This window comes from Gossypium raimondii, chromosome 6 (assembly GCF_025698545.1).
Source record: "Gossypium raimondii isolate GPD5lz chromosome 6, ASM2569854v1, whole genome shotgun sequence".
Taxonomy (NCBI): domain Eukaryota; kingdom Viridiplantae; phylum Streptophyta; class Magnoliopsida; order Malvales; family Malvaceae; genus Gossypium; species Gossypium raimondii.
The window spans coordinates 43,947,945-43,971,486 of record NC_068570.1 but is presented as its reverse complement, the minus strand read 5'-3'; the positions used below and the strand labels follow the sequence as shown (position 1 = coordinate 43,971,486).

The window sequence follows — 23,542 nt, the reverse complement described above, 5'->3', positions numbered from 1 at the left end:
ACAGGAGCACACCAGGGAGAAAAACTCGGTCTCAAAAATCCCTTATCTGTCAACTCTTGTAACTGAGATTTTAGTTCTTTTAATTCAGTTGGAGCCATTCTATACGGAGCAATAGAGATCGGTGCAGCCCCAGGTAACAAATCAATAGCAAACTCAACTTCTCTAATTGGAGGTAATCAAGGCAATTCCTCTGGAAACACATCCAAAAATTCACAGACTACTGGTACTGATTCAAGCTTTGACTCAGTCATCTCAATGTTTAACACATAAGCAAGATAAGCTTTATACCCTTTTCTCAAATATTCCTGGGCAGACATGTGCGAAATCACCATAGGCAATTTATTTAATTCATCTGTTTCAACCCGAAAAATTTCACCAGTTTCACATTTCAATTCAAGAAGTTTCTGTCTACAGTTCACCTTGACATCATGAAAAGTCAACCAAGCTATCCTAAAAATAACATCAAATTCATCAAATGGTAACAACATTAAATTTTCCGGAAAGCAATGACCTTGAATCATTAAAGGGCAATTCTTGCAAACCTTATCGACTAACACATATTTGCCTAAAGGGTTTGACACTTTAATCACGAATTCAATAAATTCAACAGGCAAATTCTTATTAGGTACTAAATTCACACAAACATAAGAATGAGTAGACCCGGGATCAATCAATGCAATAACATCAGTGTCATAGAGAGAAAATGTACCAGTAATCACATCGGGAGATGATGCATCCTCTCGAGTACGTATAGCATAAGCTCTAGCAGGTGTTCTAGTTTCTAGTCTCACAGCTGTATCTTTCATTGCACTTTTACTGCTAGCTTTGTTTCTGGTATTTCTCGATGGTCTACCTCTGCTAACAGTATCACCCGATCTAACATTCTAAAATTTTTCTTCTTCAACTTTCTCAGGGCAATCTTTAATGTAGTGTTGTCGAGAACCACACTTGAAACAAGCTCGGCTAATTAACCAACACTCACCAGGATGTTGCCTTCCATAATGTTGACACTCAGGTTTATTAGACTTTACACTACCCACACTTGCTATTAAAGTAGCTTGAGCTTTCGGATTCGAATATGATCTCCCACGATCTCGGTAAGAATACCCAGTTGAAGCAGTCAATCGAGAATTCACTTCTTTGAACTCCTTTGACTGAGTTTTGAATGACTTACTCATTGGTCTTTTTCTTGCATCCCGAGCCTCAATAACAGCTTTTCTCTTTTCTTTATTCAATTCTTCACCCTTGCAAGCTCGATCAACCAGTACCACAAATTCTTTCAGGTCCAACATCCCAATAAACATTCTGATATCTTCATTTAACCCATCTTCAAACCTTTTACACATAATAGCTTCTATGAGCACACACTTTTGAGCATATTTACTAAGTCTAACAAACTCTCTTTCATATTCTGCCACAGACATTTGGCCCTACTTTAATTCGAGAAATTCCTTACGTTTTTTATCGATGAACCGTTGACTTATGTATTTCTTTCTGAATTCCTCTTGGAAGAAATCCCATGTAACCCTTTCTTTCGGAACCACATATACTAATGTTCCCCACCAACGATATGCTGAATCTTTCAGTATAGATATGGCACGTTTTAAACATTGTTCAAGAGTACACGATAATTCATTAAATACCTGGATAGAATTTTCAAGCCAAAATTCTACCTTCTCGGGATCATCATCTATGTTAGTCCTGAAATCTTTCGCCCCTTGTTTTTGGATTTTATCAATTGGGGTTTACTCGGTTTTACTAATTCAACACCTTGTGAAGCTACAGGAATCGATTGAGGGATAGGAGGGGGTAGAGGAGGTTGAACATTTGGATTTGCTCGAATAAACTCTGTGTACCAATTATTCATCATATGAAGGAAGGCTTCTCGAGCCTCATCCTGACTATGTGTTTCAGTTCTATTCTACTTTCCTCAGGCGCGGTCCTTTGCGCGAGAGCCGGCGCATTACTTTCTTCATCATCCGCTACAGCTCGATCGGGATCCATTTACTATATAAAAACATAATTTTAAATTGTCAGAATCATTACATTATCACAATATATTTATGGCATGTATAGATAGACTTTCACACATATTTTGTTAGTCTGAGAACCGGCTAAACCGTAGCTCTGATACCACAAAAATGTAACATCTCTTGCCCGTGTTCATCGCCGAAACAAGGTAAAAAGTATTATCAAACATAAAATACATATTTTCATACAATCGGAGTTTTTTTTTATAAAATTTTTGACATAATCCCTTTTACAAATGTCTAATCCCTCCTGCAAATTTTCAAAACGCAATCTCAAACCAATTCAATGTTTCAACTAATACAGCTATATACTTAAACATAATTAAATCAATCACGACATTCAAAGTAAACTCGCTAGAATTTTAAAAAACAACCTATCAATTAATATACATTAACATCTTAAGCTAATTAGTAATTACTATATATATATATACATCACATTAACATTAAGTCTTTTATACATGCCATAATTCATAAATCTGGTTTCAAAATACCAAAAGATGTAGATAGTGTGGATGATCCCACTCATCCAAATTCGAGATGATTTATGACACTATAAAATAAGAAAAAAAGAAAGAGAACTAAGCATATAGCTTAGTAAGTATGTATGTAATTGATAAACAAATTTAAAATATGTTTCCATAGATAACATAAATTTAATCAACCATAAATTTGATATTTATTCAAATTCTAGCAAACTATTTTTTTGCATCTTAGTCACTAAATTATTTTTAGCTGGAGCTACAGAACTCTAAATTAATTTCTGTAAATTTTCCCTAAAACTAGACTCATATACCGTCTTATCATAAAATTTTCAGAATTTTTGACTTTATAAATTAGTACAGTCTATTCTTTAAAGTCACCCCTGTTTCACTGCTCAACATCTCTGCCCTCTCTTCACTAAAAATGAACTATCTCACTATACAGAATTTGGATAATTTTTTCGGTTTTTTCTTTTGAAAATATACTCATTAAGGATACTAAGCATATAAATTATATCTCATAATTATTTTTGTACAATTTGTAATGATTTTTCCAAGTCAAAACAGGGGATTCCGAAATCAATCCGACCCTCCCTCACTAAAATTCAAATATCTCAAAATATACAACTCTTTTGCTTGATCTGCTTCTTTATATGAAAGTAGACTCATTAAGCTTTAATTCTATATCTCATTCAACCAAACTCAACTTCTACAATTTTTGGTGATTTTTCAAACTAACATCACTTCCACTATTCGAATCTGTTTTGTTTCAATTTCACTCATTTACATAACATTACAGCAATTAGTTTTGTAAGCACAGCACGAAACTTCATCACTCCAGTTACTCTTTAGCAAATTTTCACACTTCAATCACATACTCATATTTGTTTATCAATACTCATATCCCATTGAATACGTCGGTATAATAGCGAATATTCGGTGGTTTGCACATAGTACCACCTGTGTAATTATTATCATTCAATACACGTAGTAGCCTTCACATAGTACTACACACGTGATCAAACTTTTCGGTTCACGTAGTAGCCTGCACATAGTACTACACACGTGACCAAAGCTTTCGGTACACATAGTAGCTTGCACATAGTACTACACATGTGACCATTATCTATCGATAAACGTAGTAGCCTACACTTAGTACTACACACGTGTTTATAGGCACTTTATTCAAGCCTTTCTTATTCCGACAGTCCCACAGAGATTCTTACTTTTCAAGGATTTACAATTTATACGTACACAAATCACAATTTTAATATTTCAGTCCAGTCCCATAACAAATTTAATAATTCAATTCAACTACTTCATTTATTACTTGTCAATGATATATCCACAATTCAAGCAGATTTTAATCGATTCAACTATAAATTCTAAATTTCTAATTGTTATATAACTATTTCATATTCAACCATTTCTCATATATTATAACAAAATATCATAAATATTTATAAAAAAATGTATTAATTACATATTACTTACATCGGTGCAAAATATAGGAATTTTGCAATTCAATCCACAATTTTTTCTTTTCCCTTATCGAGGTTGATTCCACTTCTTTCTTGATCTATAATAGCAAATTTAGCTTGTTTAATATTCACATTTATCAAAATAATCCTCGACTCAACTTTTGACAAAATTACAATTTTGTCCCTAAACTTTTGCATATTTACATTTTTTCGCCAAAGTTCAGAAATTAAGTTTTATTCCTTATTCTTATGTTTTATAACATGCTGAACACTTTCTCCTTCTATGGCAAGATCAAATTCTCACTCTAACTCTTACTTATGAACGTTAAATATTTTTACCGATTATGTTATTTTGCACAGTTTCAGTTAAAATCGACTTGCAAAAGTTGTTTAACATAAATTCTAGCTTCATATTCTTCCATAAAACATAAAAGTACAAACATTTCACACATGGGTGATTTTTCAACTTTCAACCCTAGCTCAAAATAACAGTAGAAATAGATAAACCGAGCTACGGTAATCTCAAAAATGCAAAGAACATTAAAAACGGGGCTAAAATGCACTTACAATCAAGCTTGAAAGTGGCCAAAACCCTATATATGGAGTCCTTAAAGTTTCAACAGCAAGCAAATATGATAACACTATTTTTTACATCTTTTTCTCATTTTAATTCTATTTATTTACTAAATGACCAAAATGTCGTTACTTAAAAAAAATCCTATTTCACTTATTTCTTGTCCATTTTTGTCCATCACTAACTAATGGTCTAATTACCACATAAGGACCCCTAATTTATAATTCCATAAAAATTAAATACCTTTAACAAATAAAACTCAACTTTTGCACTTTTTACAATTTAGTTCTTTTGACTAAATTGGGTGCCCAAACGTTAAAATTTTCGAACGAAATCTTTCCGTGAAATTTTAGACCATAAAAATATAGTAAAAATAATTTTTTCCTATTCATATTTGTGGTCTCGAAACCACTATTCTGACTAAGCCTTAAATCGGGCTGTTACAAGGGGATTCGATACTGATGAAGATTCTGCCATATGGTCATGATCATCAGGGAAAATGGACACCAAAATGGGAGGGACCATATGTAGTGAAGAAAGCTTTCTTTGGTGGAGCATTGATTCTCGCTGAAATGGACGGAGATGAGATGTCGAACCTTGTAAATTCTGATACAGTAAAAAGATACTTTACTTAAAAACTAAGCTTGATTGTTCTTAAAGAGTTATTCGCATTGAGTAACATTGGCTTTTTCTGTTTTTCTTTGCTTTGTTTCTCATGTTTGAGGTTAACCTTGGAATCTTGCATTCTCCTTAAGGTTAATTACCTAATAGTTTGGCCATGTTTAAAGTGACGAATAATATTTTTGAAATATCCTTCACTTGAAGAAAATTGCATCCTCTGTTAACCACTTTGGGCCATATTGTTTGTTCAAAATTCACCTCGTCGAAGGATCACCCTCCACATTGGAGGACATTTTGTGAGGTTTTGGGTATGGATCGATGATTTTACAACATTTTGAGACAAACATGAGATTATACGCAATTCAAATTGAAAAGATAGACGCATTCCCAAGAATGACATTGTGATGAGATTAACCATATTTTGAAATGATAAATGACACTCTTTTGTTCTCCCCATTACTTAGAGAAAATTATATCACTTGCTACCCCATTTTGAGTCTGATGTATCTTCTTTCTAAACCCTAATTGAAGTCATCCATCAAACATCATGGATTGACAAAAAAATATCATGAAAAATGAAAGTAAAATTCTAAATTCTTGATCTCATTTCGAAAAAAGAAAAAAGGAAAGCGAATAAAAAAAAAGGAAGGTAATAGGAATAAGTAAGAGCGAAGAAAAGTTATTGAGAGATAGAAGAAGCAATCAAAAATTCAAAATAACTCCTCATGGTTTTTATACTCTTCCACATAATATATATTTTAGCTTGAAAAACCTTTCTATTATTGACCCTTAACCCTCAGACCACATTACAACCCTTAAAAGACCATTTTGATCGAATATGTTTGTTCAAATCAAGAAGTTAATCCTTGGGAAATTATGAACGTCTTCAAGAACATAAAAGAAGTTGATGAACTCTAAGGTGAAAACTCAGAAATGAGCTATCTAGAGAGATTTCTAAAAAAGGGAAAAAGACAAAAAAAAAAGATATGATGCCTTGAGGATAATGAAGATGTCCAAAAAAATTTGATCCTTCGGTACAAGCCCTAAAGTCATCTATTTGAGCCTATTTTAGCCCTTTCTTTGGCACCCAAACTCGAGCCGACACTATAACCTTGGAAGAAGTCCATCTCTGATTCCTTATGGCCAATTTAAATTAGGGAATTAATCTACTTGGAGAATGTAAGAGTCTATAAAAGAAGATTTTGCTTAAATCAAGAAAAAACAAAAAAAAAAACAAAAAGACAAAAAGAAAAAAGAAAAAAGAAAAAAAGAAACCAAAAAAATAAAGAGAGAGCCAGAGAAAGGAACTATATTGAAGAATATCTACTTTAAGACGCAATTTTGCAAAAGAGCATAGTACAAGGTTCATAGTTGGAACAATCTAAAGTCAGGAAAAGGAAATTTGGCTTCATGAGAATTAACAAGTTGACTCTCGATGCAAGAAATTTATGTTTCAAGGGTCGATTTATGAAATCTATATTACCAAATTTTTTAAGTGAATTATCATTTGAGAATTTAATTTATGAGTCATAAAATCATTTTGAAATTTGTTAAGGTTATATCCCATGAAATCTAATTTTCATGATCTGTTGTGTGTGGATAGGGATTTGATCTTTTTCAACCTAAAAACATGATTCTTAAAATGATTACCTTTTAGGAAAATTCAAGAAAGGAAGAAAGGAAAACATTCATTGCATCTAGAGACCCAGGTGTGGAGGTTATTCACTTTTCATTGCATTTTGAAACCTAGGTACGGAGGTCGATTCACTTTTCATTGCATCTAGAGACCTAGGTGTGGAGGTCCATTCACTTTTCATTACATTTAAAGACTCAGGTGTGAAGGTCCATTCACTTTTCATTACATTTAAAGACCCAGGTGTGAAGGTCCATTCACTTTTCATTGCATCTAGAGACCCAGGTGTGGAGGTTATTCACTTTTCATTGCATTTAGAGACCCAGGTGTGGAGGTTCATTCACTTTTCATTGCATTTAGAGACCAAGGTGTGGAGGTACATTCACTTTTCATTGCATTTAGAGACCCAGGTGTGGAGTCTGTTTACTTTTCTAGTTTAGAGGCCTAGGTGTGGAGGTCCGTTTACTTTTCTAGTCTACTTTTCATTCAATTTAAAGGCCCAGGTTTGGTATCTACTTTTCTAGTTTTGGACAACGTAATATGTTTTGATCTATTTCGATTTTGGTAATTGCAAAAACATTTTATTTCTTTTACTGCAATGTTGAGCGGGATTTGAAAGTGGTTAGGTGTCTACGTCTTTGTATGTTCCTTACTACGTAAGCCACGAACAAAAACGGGCAGCTATAAACACCCATTTTTGTCCTAGCTCAATTGGGATCCCATTTAAATTTTGTTCTCTCTTGTGCCGTTCGAAGCCCACCCGGCTTTGGTCTCTTTGAGACCTTTATTTTTCTTTTTTTTTCTTCTTTCCTTTTTTGGCATGCCAAAGGCCCAAATTATTATTACTATCATCACTACTATTACTATTATTAAATATTATTATCCTTTTTTTTACAAATAAGCGAGATTAAAAAAACAATATAGAAACATGAAATGAAATGAAAAAGAGGAGGCTTTTCATTATTTTTGTTCTTAAAAAAAAGTAAAAAAAAAAACACAACAACAACAAGCATTCTATTTTTTTTCTTTTCTTTTCTTCTATCTTTATTTTTTGCCATAGGCATGTCATGAGGGATCAGATTTTGGGTTCCGATGAAAGGGACGTCACTGGACCGTTGGTCCTCCACCCCTAGGAACCCCCAAAAATCTACTTTTTTTCCCTCCCCTTACTAAAATAAAGGTTTCTTTTTTTTAAAAAAAAAGCTTGATTTTGGGAAAATAGTGTTTTTTAAAAGGAGAAAATTTAGATTTTGAAGAAATAAAATATGATTTTTAATATTTATTTTAAAGGAAAGTTTAAATTTTTAAAAACAACGTTTTGATTTTTTTCAACTATTTCAAAGTAAAAGCTTTAATCTTTAAGAAAAATAATTTTTTAAAAGAAAAAAAGAAAGTTTAGATTTTGAATAATAAAATCTATTTTTAGTTATTTTAAAGGAAATTTTAAATTTCTAAAAAAGCAGTTTTGATTTTTTAACTAGTTCAAAATAAAAGCTTTAATCTTTAAGAAAAGCAGTGTTTTTTAATAAAATGAAAAAGTTTACATTTTGAAAAATAAAAATTTGTTTAAAGGAAAGTTTAAATTTTTTAAAAAAAAATTTTGATTTTTTTTTCGAAATAAGGTTTTGATTTTTAAGAAAATTTTGATTTTGCAAAAAAAAAAAAAAATTCTAGCCACCATACGCGGTGGCTCACCACCGGAGGCAGGAGAGCCATTAGGCTCAGGAGAGCCATTAGGCTCTCCGGTGGTGGAGCCATGGTCAACAAAGAAGTTGGAAGAGGAAGAGGAAGAGGTTTTTTTTTTTTTTTTGAAAAACCATGAGGTTAAAATGGAAGAATGAATAGTTTTTTTTCATTTATAGGTGCCAAAAATGTGTAATTTATTCTTACCCCCTTACTTTTTAAATTTATAAAAAGTACCGCTTTTTTGCAGCACCGCCCTCGCTCTCTGACCTATTTACACCCGTAACCCTTTTATTTATTTAAAGATTCGATTGAATCTGGAATTTACAAATTAAAGGCAAATTAATTGCTACATCAGTCATCTATCTTCCACATTTTTTATCTTTTAGTCCTAAAATCAAGTTATCATTTTGCTTCCATCTTTAATAAATAATTTACACTTATATCTTCCATTTCACTTACATTTATACATTATATATTTAATGTTAATTATGCACTTTATTTTAATATTTTATATTTATTCATACTTGTATAATTTTTATTTATTCTTATTTCGTTTTATTTATTTTCATGTTCATTTATATATATTTTAACACATTCCCTTACATACATTTTAATATTATTTATTTATGTTACCTTGATTCTTTTATTGTATTATGAATAATGTGTATTGTTGTTATTATTATTATCATCATGTTAATGTCTTATTTATTTCATTATTTTATTTTTCTTTTATTACTGTCATTTTGAAAGAGTTTTAACTTTTCATTAGCTTTAGCCAATTTAATTAATATTCCTATTTTATTACTATTCGTTTTAAAGAGGGAAGTTTAACTCATTTTTCCATCCTATAATTGTTGACTTGAAGTTAGTTAAGTAGGTGTTATATTTTAATGAAACCATAAGGTTTTTACATTTGGATTTAGGTTAGTCCGTAAGATCTCACCTACCATTTACCTTAGAAAATTATAAATAATATGTAAGATATTTTTAGGTTTTTAAATTAGTTTTAAATATCATATAGGATTAGAATCTTAAGTTAATATGTAAATATTTTTAGGACTTTATTCAAGATTAAAACTAAAGATTTTTGTAGGTGAATTGTAAATCATGAGTAGGTCTTTCTAAGTATTTTATTTTAGAAACTTTTTAAGAAAGCTAATAAATGTTATTTAAGATTTATTATTTTATGATTTTAAAGAATTTAAATCTTAGATCAGAATTTTGAAGTAAGATAAATCATAAACCCGACATAGGATACTTTCGTAAGATCTTGATAGGTTCTACATTATTAATTAAATATTTTAAAATAATATTAATAATAATAAAAGATCGAATAAGTTGTACATGTATTTTAATATTTCTCTTAATTCATTGGTAACTTCTAGGTTTTTTTAGAATTCTAAAATATAATTAATTTTCGAATTGAAGTTTTTTTACTAGAATTATTTAGGTATCCTTTAGGGTTCCCATTAAAAGTAAAAATCTCTAATTTAAGTTAAATTAGATAAGTTTGGTGAACACATCTTAATCGAGCTACAAGTAAATCGGAGACTTTTCCTTTAGAGTTTTTATTTAAGATTTCCATAAGATTTTAACTTAGATTAAGAGATTAATAAAAAAATCTAGCTCTTAAGACTCTGTAGGACTATCCTCGGATAGGCGTTGTGGGGGTGCTATAACCTTCCCGACACGTAATCGTACTCCCGAACCCAAAATTTGGTGATGAGATCGAGTCTAGATTTTTAGGATTTTTCCGTAGTACTAATTCTAGATTTTTAGACGATAAGTGACTAACCAATCTAGCCCTAATTGGTTAATGGCGATTCTACGTAATTGAGTCCCTCCATGTCTAGCTTTGCTTACTAGGCGCTCGTACTATTATGTAGGCAACGTTATGAACGCTGTGTTGGGAGACTATATTTGGTTGCGTTTGAAGGGTATATTTGTGATAAATGATAAAACTAACATATTTTAATCCCATTTTAAATGCGTTTTTGGATGATTATTTATGAAAATTGGTGAATGCTCCTAATCCTTTTAATTCATGTTCTTATACTTAGGTGAGCATCTGGGAGCAAAATGAGCGAAAATTAGAGAAAAAGAGCAGATTTTAGGAGCCACACGGGCTGGACACACGCCCATGTACTAACCCCTGTCGATTTCGTACCTTGCTTCCCATGCACGCGGAAAAACACAATTTTTAGGCTTTCTAAGCATTCAAAAGTCTATAAATACCATATAGAATAAGAGGTATGGGGGCCATCAGAGAAGATCGAAGAAAACACTCGAAGAACATTATTGGAGCCAACTAGGAAGTGGATCTCCATCAAGATCGAAGATCTCCTTTTAATTTCTTTCGAAGTTTTTATGAGTTTCTTTATATCTTGTACTTATTTTGACTTTGAGATGTTTTCATTCAAGATTATGAACTAATTCCCTAGATACCTATGGAAGATGAAACCTAAGATGAATTCTATTATTTGATTTCTGATTTACATGATAAATACTTGATTCTTGTTCTTAATTATGTGTGTTTAATTCTTGTTTTAATATTTCTGGGATATTAATTCATATTTAATGTGCTTAATTCTGTGAAGGAAAAGTCCCTATTTAAGAGTAGGTCTAGCATAATTGAGTGGATTTGCACGCAATCCTAGAAATAGGACGACATAAATCTACCGGATTAGAGTCAAATCTAATAGGGGAATCCATAGATTGAGTTAATGCGACGATAGGGGTTTTAATTAGAAAGAGATTCCAATTAATCAACCTAGAGTCAGTTGTTCTTACTCTCGAAAGAGATATTAACATAATTTAGGGATTTCTACGGATCAAGACACTAAGTGAATTAGTCGTTTAATTCAGAGTCATAATAATAGATGAAGTCTAGGTGGATTCTTTCCTAGGTATTGTCTCTCTCATTGGTTAATATTCAATTATTTCCTCGATTCATTTTCTGTTGCGTTCTTAGTTAAATTAGTTTAGTAATTTTAGCTTTAAAACCCTTCACTCCAAATTGTCGGCTAAATAATAAGAAAACGGTAATTGCTAATACTTTTAGTCCTCGTGGATACAATATCTTTACTCATCGTAACTATACTATTGTTTGATAGATGCGCTTGCCTTTGTCATATTTATAGTTAGTTTTGTGACTATCAATTTTTTTGTGCCATTGCCGGGGACTAAAATATTAGGAACACTTTATATTTATTAATTTAGCCATTTTTATTTTTGTTTTTAGTTTAATTTTTACATTCTAATTTTTTCTTTTATTTTCTTCTGGTAGGTTCTTTTGGTTTATGACTAGAAGAAACCTGTTGGGACCATTTCTATTTGATAGTGAACTTAAAAGTATAGCTCGCAGAAACTGTAGAGAAACAAGGCAGAGTCGAAAGAATTTAGTAGACAAACAAGAGGACGTTATTATTACTGAGGAGATGGACGATAACAAGAATATTTAGCTACCTCCTGTCGCAGCTCCTATTCCTTGTACTGTGTACGATTATGCTAAGCCCACTCTAATTGGGGCTTAATCGAGTATTGTGCGACCCACCATTGCTGCAAATAATTTTGAATTGAAACTGAACACTATTCAGATGGTATAACAATTTATTCAGATGAAGACCCAAATACTCATTTGTCAAATTTCCTGGAAATCTGCACACTTTCAAGATTAATGGTGCCACTCACGATGCCATTCGTTTACGGTTATTCCCTTTCTCGTTGAGGAATAAAGCTAAGCAGTGGTTGAACTCTTTACCACGAGTTCCATCATTACATGGGCTCAAATGACTGAGAAATTTTTGCTGAAGTACTTCCTACTAGCTAAGACTGCCAAGTTGAGGAATGATATATCTTCCTTTGTGCAGATTGATTTAGAGACTTTATATGATACATGGGAGAGGTGCAAGGACTTACTGAATTGGTGCCCTCACCATGGGTTACCTTTATGGTTACAGGTTTGAACCTTCTACAACAGTTTGAATCCCTCAACTAGGCAACTAATTGACGCAGCAGCCAGTGGAACACTTAATAATAAAACACCCGAAGTGACTTATGAATTTATTGAGGAGATGGCACTGAATAATTATCAGTGGCAAGTCATGAGGATAAAGCCAATGAAAGATGCCGGTTTTTTTAATTTAGATACAATCACCATGTTATTGAACCAGGTAGATTTGCTTAACAAGAAAATTGATGGTTTATATCTTTCTATACAGGTACATCCAGTGATGCAATGTGATGCAAATGGAGGTGGAATGAACAATCCAGAATGTTTACCCTTCGGTCCTAATATAGAGAACTAGCAAGTCAATTATATGGGTAATAATTCTAGGCCTCAAAATAACCCTTATAATAATAACTATATTGTAGGTTGGAGGAACCATCCCAATTTCTCTTGGGGTGGTCAAGGAAATCAAAGAACACAACCCCCTCAAGGCTTCCAACAACCATCTTATCAGTGAGAAGAAGACAAACCTTGAAGAGATGTTGACAAAGTTTATCTCAGTGTCAAAAACTCATTTTCAAAACACTGAGGCAGCATTGAAGAACAAACATTGATTCAAGGGCTCAAAAATCAAACCGATCAACTTGCTAAATCAATCTCTAAAAGACCATAAGGTAGTCTATCTAGCAATACCGAAACTAGCCCAAGGGAGCAGCTTCATGCAATTACTGTTCGAGATGAAGAAGGGTTAGTTGGATCTAAATAAGAACCGAGACAAGAAATTATGGTGGATAAATATAAGGTTGAAGTAAGCAAGAAAGAGCAAAAAGTCGGCTGCCAAGGAATGTAAACCTTGAGTGCCATATCCTAATACGATGAAGAGAGACCACACGAACGAACAATTTGGTAAATTTCTTAAACTCTTAAAAAAATTACATATTAACTTACCATTTGTTGAAGCTCTTTCATAGATGTCAAATTATGTTAAATTTCTAAATGAGCTATTGGCAAATAAATGAAAGTTAGACGATTCGTCGACTGTGGAGCTTAATGCAGTTTGCTCGACCATCTTACAAAATTAACTACCCAACAAACTGAAAGATCTAGGGAGTTTTTCTATTCCTTGTTTAATTGGTAGTTTAAATATTGCTAATGCTTTAGCTGATTTAGGGGCTACTATTAATGTCATGCCCTATAAAATGTTTAAACAACTAGGCCTTGGGAAACCCAAACAAATGAGGATGAGTATTCAATTAGCGGATAAAACCATTAGATATCCTAGGGGTGTTATTAAGAATGTGCTTGTTAAAGTCGATAAATTTATATTTTCCATTGACTTTTTCGTATTAGACATGGATAAGGATAGTGAGGTACCCTTAATCTTAGGTCGACCCTTTTTAGCCACCGCTAGAACTATTATTGATGTTGGTATGGGTGAATTGGTACTTTGTGTAGGTGATGAAACGATTACTCTCCAAGCTCGTGATTCTGTGAAAGTCTCTAATGATCAAAATGATATTAAAAGTTTTGTTAATATGAGTAACCATGTGGCTCAACCTTCTTTGCAAGAAATTCCTCGTGAAAGCATGATGGAGCCACATTTCAGTCAAGGTGACAGAAACATAACAACCTATAAAGAGCGAATAGTGCAAATCAATGAACTAGATGAATGACGAACACATGTCAAAGAGAAACTGAAAAAGCATGATAAAGAGCCAAAGTAATGCCATGATGAACATGTGGATGGAGCGAACCAATTTGAGGTTGGGGACTAAGTATTGCTGGAAAAAAACGGATCCACGAATCTCTCCTTCAAAGCTCGAGTCAAATGGATCAACCTTATATACGGTACTAAATGTCTTTCCATATGGTACAGTCGAGGTAACTCATTTTAATTTTCGCATGTTTAAGGTAAGAAGTACTCGACTTAAACCTTATTTTTGTGTTTCTAAGTTTTGGTTATAATAGCATGTATAGGTATTTTGTTTGATCATGTAGCCATTTGTTTTGGCTTGTGTTTTTTGGCATTTTGGATGATGAAGTGGTATTAAGTTGGCATATATGTATTTGGCTTTGTAATGGTTGTTATGTTGATATATGCATGTGGCCTTATGGTGGTTGATTTTATAGTCCTTATGATGCTTAGATGATGGAAGTTGAATATGGTCATTTTTGTATGAAAATGTAGTTGGCACATATGGCTTATGATGCTAAATGTTAAATAGTAAATTGGGCACTTGTGGATGTGATTTTGATATGTGAACAAAGTGGTAAGTTTTTGTTAAATTGTGCATATGGTTATACGTGTTTAAATGTTGTGATTGAGGTACCTTTGGGCATATTGGTTGAATGCTTATGTACCTTATTTGAATAGCTTGATTATGCATGTTTTTAGTGTAATTTGAAGGCTTGTTCATAGGTGGAAAACTGGTTGTAGATATGTGCATGTTTTGCGTTGAGAAAAATGGCTTGAAAATGACCTATTTTTGTCCACACGGCCAGAGACAGGGGCGTGTGTCTCAGCCGTGTGTGACACACAGCAAGGCGACACGGTCGTATATCCCCTGTAACTTTCAAAGGGTTGTAAGTCAGGCTATTACACGGCTTAGCACACGACCTGGAACACGGGCGTGTGAGGCCATTTCGAAGGGTACCCAGCCTAGCATACGGGTGTGTGGCTTGGCCGTGTGACCCAAGTTAGTGAGCTACACGGGCACGAACATGGGCTGTGTGTCCGTACTTCAAATGTCTACACAGCTTGAGACATGGGCGTGTCTCTTGGTCGTGTGAGTCACACGGCATGGCCACACGGCCGTGTGAGTAACACAGCATGGCCACATAGCCGTATGACCCCTGTAGTTTGAAAATTTTCATCTTTTTCTAAAAAAATTTATATATTTCTGATTTAGTCCTAACTTGTTTTTAATGTGTTTTTAGAGCCTCGAGGGCTCGTATAAGGGATAGTATGTATATTATTGATTGGTTTTGCTATGATTAACGATATGAATTAAAATGTTTAAATTTTTTGATTGTTTTGAAATGAAAACTCCGGTAATGCTGCGTAACCCTATTCCGACGATGAATACAGGTTAGGGGTATTACACACCAAAAGTAGGAATTGTAATGGTTGAAATTAGGACAAATCATTTCAAAAGAATTTAATTAGGATAAGTCTAATTATGTATTAACACAATATTTATTTGTTAGGTAAATTATGTTAGTAGTCACCCAATTATGGTTTTTTTCTTTTGGATTATTTAACTATGAAAAGTTACAAATGGTCACCAACTATTAGTAAATTCATTTTTCGTCACTCAACTATTCAATTTTGTCCTTTTGGTCATCCAACTATATTAGATTTTTGAGTGTTTCCATTTTTATGTTAGTCAGTTGGTTATCAAAAAGACAATTGAATAACTAGATGATCATTTTGTAACTTTTTATAGTTAGGTGACAAAAAATCATAATTAAATAACCTTCTGTAATTTACCCTTATTTGTTTAACCTCGATTTGATGCAAATATGGTTATTGAATTGGGAATAACTTACATAAGGATGATCCTAAAAACTAAGGTTTTAAGGCACCAATAAAATTTTACCACATATTCAAATTTTAAAGACATGAAATTATTATATACTCATCCGTAGAGAAATTATTTTATGAACCCTTCCAACCATATTATTCATGGTCGCTTCTTAATTATTTAATTACATTTCAATAATTTCTTTCATGTCATTAGCACATGATTTTGATAATTTTTTACCTTGAATTCCAAACCCAAAACCCTAAATCTAAAATCCCAAACTCTAAACCCAAAATATAGAACCCGAACCACGAACCCATAACCCCAGACTCTTGAACTTGAACCTTGAACCATGAATCCTAAACTCGTAATTCGTAACCTCAAACCCTTGAACCTTAAACTCAAACCCTAACCCCAAATTCTTAAATCCTAAACCTCAAACCTTAAACCTCGAACCCAAAACCTTAAATTCTAAACCCAAACCTTGAACCTCAGGGTTCAGGGTTCAAAGTTTATGGTTCAAGGTTCGAGGTTTTAAGTTCAAGGTAAAATAATTACCAAAATTATGTATCAAAGACATGGAAAAAATTGCACAAAATTTATGAAATTTTCTTTTAAAATTAGTTGCACAAAAATAAAAATATTAACTTATGAAAAAATGATTAAAATTTGTAAAAGAAGAAAAGACATTTGTTTATAATTTCAAAATTAATTATTTAAAGTAATTTAATTGAAGTTAAATTAAGTTGGAGGATATATTAGGTATATATGAGTGTATAATAATACTTTGTTATCTTTAAAATTTAATGACGTGACACTATTTTATTGGTGCCTAAAAACTATACTTTTAGGATGATCATAATATAATTTATTCCTATTAAGTTTTGTTTAAATTGATCTTTATTTGTAAATAGATAATTTTCACTTATTTAAATCAGTTTATACCACTTTTTTTATTTCTAAAGAGAATGTTTTATTCAATTTAATATCTTCTTTTATTAAAATTTTAAAATATAAATATCTTTTTAAGGACAAATTTCTTATTTATAGTATAATATAATAAATATAATTGGTATATCTATATTATTAATAAAACTCCTTACTGGTCTTGATTTATATGGAGTGATGACCCCATTCTCTACTCTTAATATTGTAATAAAAAAACTCGTGGCCAACATTTATCCCTTAATGGGTCTACAGAATGTAAAGATTATTTACTAGGTTCACTTCATTAGATACATTGAGAAATAAATAAAAAAAACTTTGACTGAGTTAGTGTCACAAGTCAATTGGGCACCAATTCCGTTAGAAAAATTACTAAAATAATCTTCCGTATTTAATTTAAGTTATATTATTCAATGGTACTTTAATATTTTTAATTAAAAAACAATAAAACTGTGCAAATGGCACGGATTTGAACCTATGCCAATTAGATTGGTAAAATTTTAAATTTACTATTCAACTAAAACTTTATTTTAACATATTTTATATATTTTTATTTTAATATGTACAATTTATTACCTTCATTGATTGTATATCTATATTACTATTAATAAACCCCTAAGCGAGTTGGTATCACTAGTCAACCAAGCCCCAACTCGGTTAGGTAAATTACAAAAATAACCTTCTATATTTAAAATAAGTTATATTTTCGAGGATATTTTAATCTTTTAATTAAAAACAATAAAATATACAAATGGTGGAATTTGAACCCACACCAATTGAATTGGTAAAATATTAAATTTATCGCTCAATCGATTCATTTTAATGTGTTTTATATATTTTATTTTAATATGAACAACTTATTACCTTCATCGATTGTATATATTAGTAATGTTGTTGATTGAGTTGGTGTCACAAATTAAGTTGACACCAACTCAAGATTGATGATAACAAATGATAAACAATTGCACTCAAATTTAGTATTCTTAACTTTGATGAATTTATGAGTTTAATTTTCGCTTTAATGACAATTTAATTTGATATTTTTTCATTAATTTCAAATCATATGTTTCATTATTTATTGTATGTTATTTTTAAACTTACCTTTATCCTTAATAAATATAATGTATCATATAATTAAAATAAAATTTTAATTTTAATTTTTTTTACTTTATTTGATTAAATTTAGTTGTCTTTTTTTTTTCTTCTTAAATTTACATCAATAACCCCACACCATGATCCTAAATCATACGTAGCAAGTAGTGAAGTGGCAATGCATAGGCACCAGCAGTGCAGTTATCTAATAAAGGAACTCTAGATCAACTTCGAAATCCCACCCGATCTTTTGTTCTGGTATAACCCCCCACCCCCCATTCCTCTTCTGTATTTCTCACTTCATTCCCATCCTTACTAAGTTCAGTTCTCAGTCACCATCTTTTTCCACCATGAAACCACCACCACTCTTCCTCCTCCTCCTTCACCTCCTCTTACTTCTTTTCATCGCCACAAATGCCACCAAACTAACAGCACTCTCCCCTACTCCCTCCCCAACTCCACCCACCACTTCTAAGTCTTCCCCCTCTGCTCTAGACCCCAAACAAATACGAGCACTCCAATCCCTCAACATCCCCACCACCAGAGACCCTTGCATTCAACCCTCCCCTCACAACGCCACCATATGTGACAACTCCAAGCCCTTCCGCCACCTTATTTCCCTCCACCTCTTCAACTGCTCCTCCGACCTTTCCCTGTCCTTCACAGCTCTCAAGTCTCTCTCTTCCCTCCATGCCCTCTCTTTCACCAACTGCCGCGCCTCCCCCATCCGCTTCCCTTCCCATCTCTCTCTTTCTTTGACTTCCTTCTCTTGCATTCACTCTCTCCGCCGCCTTACTGGGGTCTGGCTCTCTCGTTTCGTTAACCTTACTGATCTTACAGTTTCCTACACTTCAATTAACACTCACGGCCTTTATGTAATCCTTGGAAACATGCATAAGCTGAAGACTATCACCATTTGTCATGCTAATCTTACTGGGTCTCTTCCAAGGCACCTGCATCTGAATCTCACCTATATTGATTTATCCAACAACAAGCTCATAGGAAAGATACCAACTTCCCTTACGCTTCTTGAAGACCTTGAATTCTTGAATCTTTCTTCAAATGGGCTAAATGGGGTGATTCCCACCGAGTTTGGTGACTTGATATCCTTGAAAAATGTATCTTTGGCTTCCAATTCGTTTTCCGGGTCAATCCCAGATTCCATGTCAGCTATCCCAGGCTTGGTCCATGTTGATCTGAGTAATAACCAGTTAAATGGAACTGTTCCAAGGTTTTTCTCAGAGTTGAAAGAGCTAAAAGTCTTGAATCTTGAGAACAATAAGCTTCATGGGGTTTTACCTTTCAATGCTAGTTTCATAAAGAGATTGGACGTTCTCAAGGTTGGTGGGAATGGCAATTTGTGTTACAATCATTCTGTTTTGTCATCAAAAATAAAACTCGGGATTGCTCCTTGTGATAAGCATGGGATGGCGATGTTACCACCGCCTTCTAAGGAGTCGTCTTCGGGAGACAGTGAGAGTGAATCTTCAGATTATGATTATGATGATGATGGCGCTGAGGGTGCAAATGAGAAGAAGGGTCATCATCACGGACCAAATAAGGTTGTGCTTGGTGTTGCAATTGGCCTTTCTTCAATAGTCTTCCTTATTGTGTTCTTGGTTCTTCTTTCAAAATGGTGTCGTTGAGACAAGAAAAATATTATTGGTTAGATTTTTAGAGTACGGGAAATCGGTGATTAGAAGAAAAAAAAGTTAACATTTGATACACTTAATTTTCGGGGTGAAAAAAACAGCAAAAGGTAGAATTTTGAGGAAATACCCCCTCCCTTGAACCTTATCTTTCTTCATTTTGAAGAAGGAATCATTGAACTTGTGTCATATTTTTTTACTCTTTTCTTTTTTTGTCATTGAATGGTTAAAAGAGCAGTGGTTTCCATTTTTGGTGTACGAAGTGTGAGCAAAGCAAAGTAATTAATGCATTCTTCTTCTTGATGTTCATGCATTTTTACAATTTTATCCGTAATTCACTGTGCTTTACTTTATTGTTGTTTCCTTCATATGGTGCTTACGGGAAATGCAATATAGCGATGTGTTAGGTAAAAACGTTATGAAGGTGGTATATTAAGAGGAAATTATATTTTGTTTTACTTTAAAAATGAATAAATTAATTTTTGTACAGTAGATTAAATAATAAATTTGTCTTTTTAAAAGAAAATTATCTATTTGTATTGTTAAAAGTGACGCGGTTGATGAAATAACAAATAATAATATGTGGCATGTCACGTGTATCTCATATTAACATTTAGAAACATTTTTAATAGTAAAAATGGATAAAATTTTAATAGAATGACCAATTTACTCTTTGATTTAACGTAAAAATTACTTTATTTTTTTAGTATAAGGGCTAAAATATAATTCGACTCTTATTAGTGGAAAAACACAATCAAACTATATTAATCTAACATAATCGAATAATTTGTTGCTCTAGCAATCTCAACAACTGCTACTAACTCCTCTAGAACCTTTTCAAACACTTGCATATGAGTTCCTCTCTAAAGCCAATTTAGCTAATCTATCCGCAACTTGATTTCTCTCTCTAGGAATATACTTGATCTTCTATTACTCCATGATTTGTAAAATCATATGGATTCTTTTAACCAAGCGATTAAACCAAAAAGAGTGGTTCAGAGAACTCCCAAATTAGGTAATCATATTGAAGAATATAAATTGGTTTTCATCCACTCAAAAAGATTACTAAAAAAAAACTTGTTTAGGATATTGATAGGTACAACGTTTAGCCACACTTCTTTAGCAGGTGGACAATCCCTAAGAATATGGATTAAGTCTTCAGCCCCATGTGGACGCAAAGTAATTCGACATTTAATACAAAATCATTTACAATACTTTTAACTAATGTTGGCAAACCTTCTTGACAATTATGTTGACTTGAAAACAAGTTTTCGCATGTACACATCCCTTAAATATGTCTAAAACTTTAGAAATTTTTTATTATATTTATATTAAACACATTCAAATTTCTTTGATATTATGAAGTTGGGGCCCAAGTGGGTGGTGGTGGTGGATGAAGTTATGGATGTTAAATTATTGGGGGTAAAAATGATGATTCATTATGAATGATCCTACTGATTTTATGGACCCTGCAATAATAGTTTGATGGTTGGATCACAGTTGCTATTTAGTAGTGTTTAGGGTTGATGATGTCTTAAAACTTTTGAGGTTGTTCCATTCCAATATCTACTATTATCATCTTTCTTGTGAGTTTGGAGAAATGCAAATGAAGAAAGCTGTTGAAGGAAGGCAAATGATATCATTTTGTTTGATCCAACAATCATTAAAGAAAACGAATGATCACATCATGTTGATCAAGAAACCAAGTGATGCTCATAATTAAGGCCATCCCTTTTTCTTTAAAAAGTAAAAAGAAAATGAAAATAATGTTTATTCAACCTGCATGAGAAGGAGACCAAGGGAAACAATACTTTACTGCCACTGTAGTCAGCCTTTTTTAAAAAATAAATAAAATTCTTTCTGGATCACCAAAATCAAATAGCAAAGGGTATCGTAAAAGACACATGTGAAGTCCACATCGTAAAACCACCGTCCCTGCTGATGCAGCCTTTTTCCAATGAATAAATGGGCCTTTTCTCATTGGATTGCATTTCTGTTTATGTTTAAGTGACTACTATTTTATGAATTTTAGACAAAATAACTATTTAAGTTCAACTTTAACCCAAATGCCGAAGCTCTATATAACCTTACATACCAAAATTCTAAAATGAGCTATTTAAAATAAGCTTCCTAAATATTACACGAAATTCAGTGTTTTTAAAAAAAAATCTGTATTATCACATTATAAGTAATTTTTGTAAGAGATTTAGTAATTTAGTTAGATTTTCAGTAACTTATATCGTAAGAAATTTAGTAATTTACTTAAAACTTTAGAACGTTGATGGAGCCTTGTACGTGAATTAAATGATAGGCATGTTTATACAGATCATTTTTTTTTTACGTCTATGGAGTCTAGTAGGTGAATTAATTGAGCTAGCATTTTCAATTTCAAACAGCTCTATCCAATTCCTCAACAATCACAACGGTTGAAAATCAATTAGAAGGTACCAACTTCCAAAGAACAACTAGTGAGATTACAATAGATCAAGTGCTTCAAGATACATACAAAAATTCATTACCAATCACTTTGTGCTTCAATTCTTTATCATCTTATTGTAAACACTTGTGAGCATTCATTGTATTTTTCTATCAGCTCAAGTGTTTTCTATGTATTTGTGCTTAATTGGTGAACATCCTAATCTTGTGGGGTTTAATTCTTTATTTGCTTATTTGTTTCTCTTTGAAAGGATTTGTGTCTTAAGATTTAGGTAGAAATATTAAGGCAGTTATAAGGTTAAACATTGTCCTCAACGGTTGATCAAATTAGTGTATTTGAGAAAATATTTAGTTGTAGAAAGCTAAGGTAGTGGAGTAGGCAATCGGGACCGAACCACTATAAATCATTGCGTTCAATTTTTCTATCATTTCTTTCAAGCTTCCAAAAAATTTTTAATAGGTCAATTCATCCCCCTCTTGGCTATTTCTGGTGATCAATCGAGCTAACAATTCTTCAAAGGTATCTTCAATGCGATCTCAATCCATTCTCTACAATCCAAGGGATTCAATTGCTTGATCTGAACCAATCCAATCTTCAAAAATAATTTCTTTAAATGGATTGGTCTTCAAAGTTGGGCTTGCATACATCTAAAATATCAGCTCAATTCAAAGTCCAAAGATTTTGTTTCAATAAATTAGCAATTCCATATATGTCAATTAACAGGTTGTCGCAGGGACGATAGAAGTTTCCACATCACTTCAACAAATCTATTAATTAGTGACTAATTTTCTATGTGATACTCAAAATAACATTTCTAAATTTACTAAAAAGTGGCGAGATCATGTTTACTAATTGATATTACACCTTATATGACAATTACAAAAGATATCATAAGTTTATGTCACTAAATGTTTGCCGCCAAAATTTTAAAAAAATTGGTGAGAAATGTTTTTGACGTTTTGGTCAAATTGGTGACGTTTAATAATCATCACCAATGCAAATTCTTATTAGTGACAAACTATTTTTTATATTTAAGAAAATTTTATTTTTATGCCACTATTATCGGTAGCCTTTATTTGTGACAATATGATTTATAATCTTTATAATATATAAAAAGTGATGTGTTAATTTTGCCAAAAAATAAGTTTAACATGACAAAGATAGTGTGTAGAAAATAACTAGAAAACCTTTTATTTAAAACCCTAATAACAAATAAATATAAAATTTTTAAAATGTTCAAACAAAATCACCAAACAAATAAATTATTTAGAAATTTGTTAAAAGCAATGCATGGATGCATGAACAAATATAAAATTTTCAAAATATTTATTTTATAAACAATAGAGTATCATATTCAAATACAAATTGAACAATTAATTATCACAATTCTAAACATCACGTATTTAACATTTGATTTGACTATTAAAAATCAGTCTCCA

At 32.2% G+C, this 23,542-nt stretch overlaps 1 protein-coding gene and 1 non-coding gene across 2 annotated transcripts; one reads left to right on the top strand and one right to left on the bottom strand.

The window, feature by feature from the left end:
* Positions 1–12,343: 12,343 nt before the first annotated feature.
* LOC128041993 (small nucleolar RNA R71) lies at positions 12,344–12,450 on the bottom strand. The gene has a single exon (XR_008197201.1). It is a non-coding gene; the product is annotated as a small nucleolar RNA R71 (small nucleolar RNA).
* A 5,798-nt stretch (positions 12,451–18,248) lies between these two features.
* On the top strand, positions 18,249–20,018 carry LOC105774738 (receptor-like protein 51). The gene has a single exon (XM_012597298.2). It carries the CDS (start codon positions 18,368–18,370, stop codon positions 19,661–19,663), a length of 1,296 nt encoding a protein of 431 aa, XP_012452752.1. The 5' UTR covers positions 18,249–18,367; the 3' UTR covers positions 19,664–20,018.
* The last annotated feature ends 3,524 nt before the right edge of the window (positions 20,019–23,542 follow it).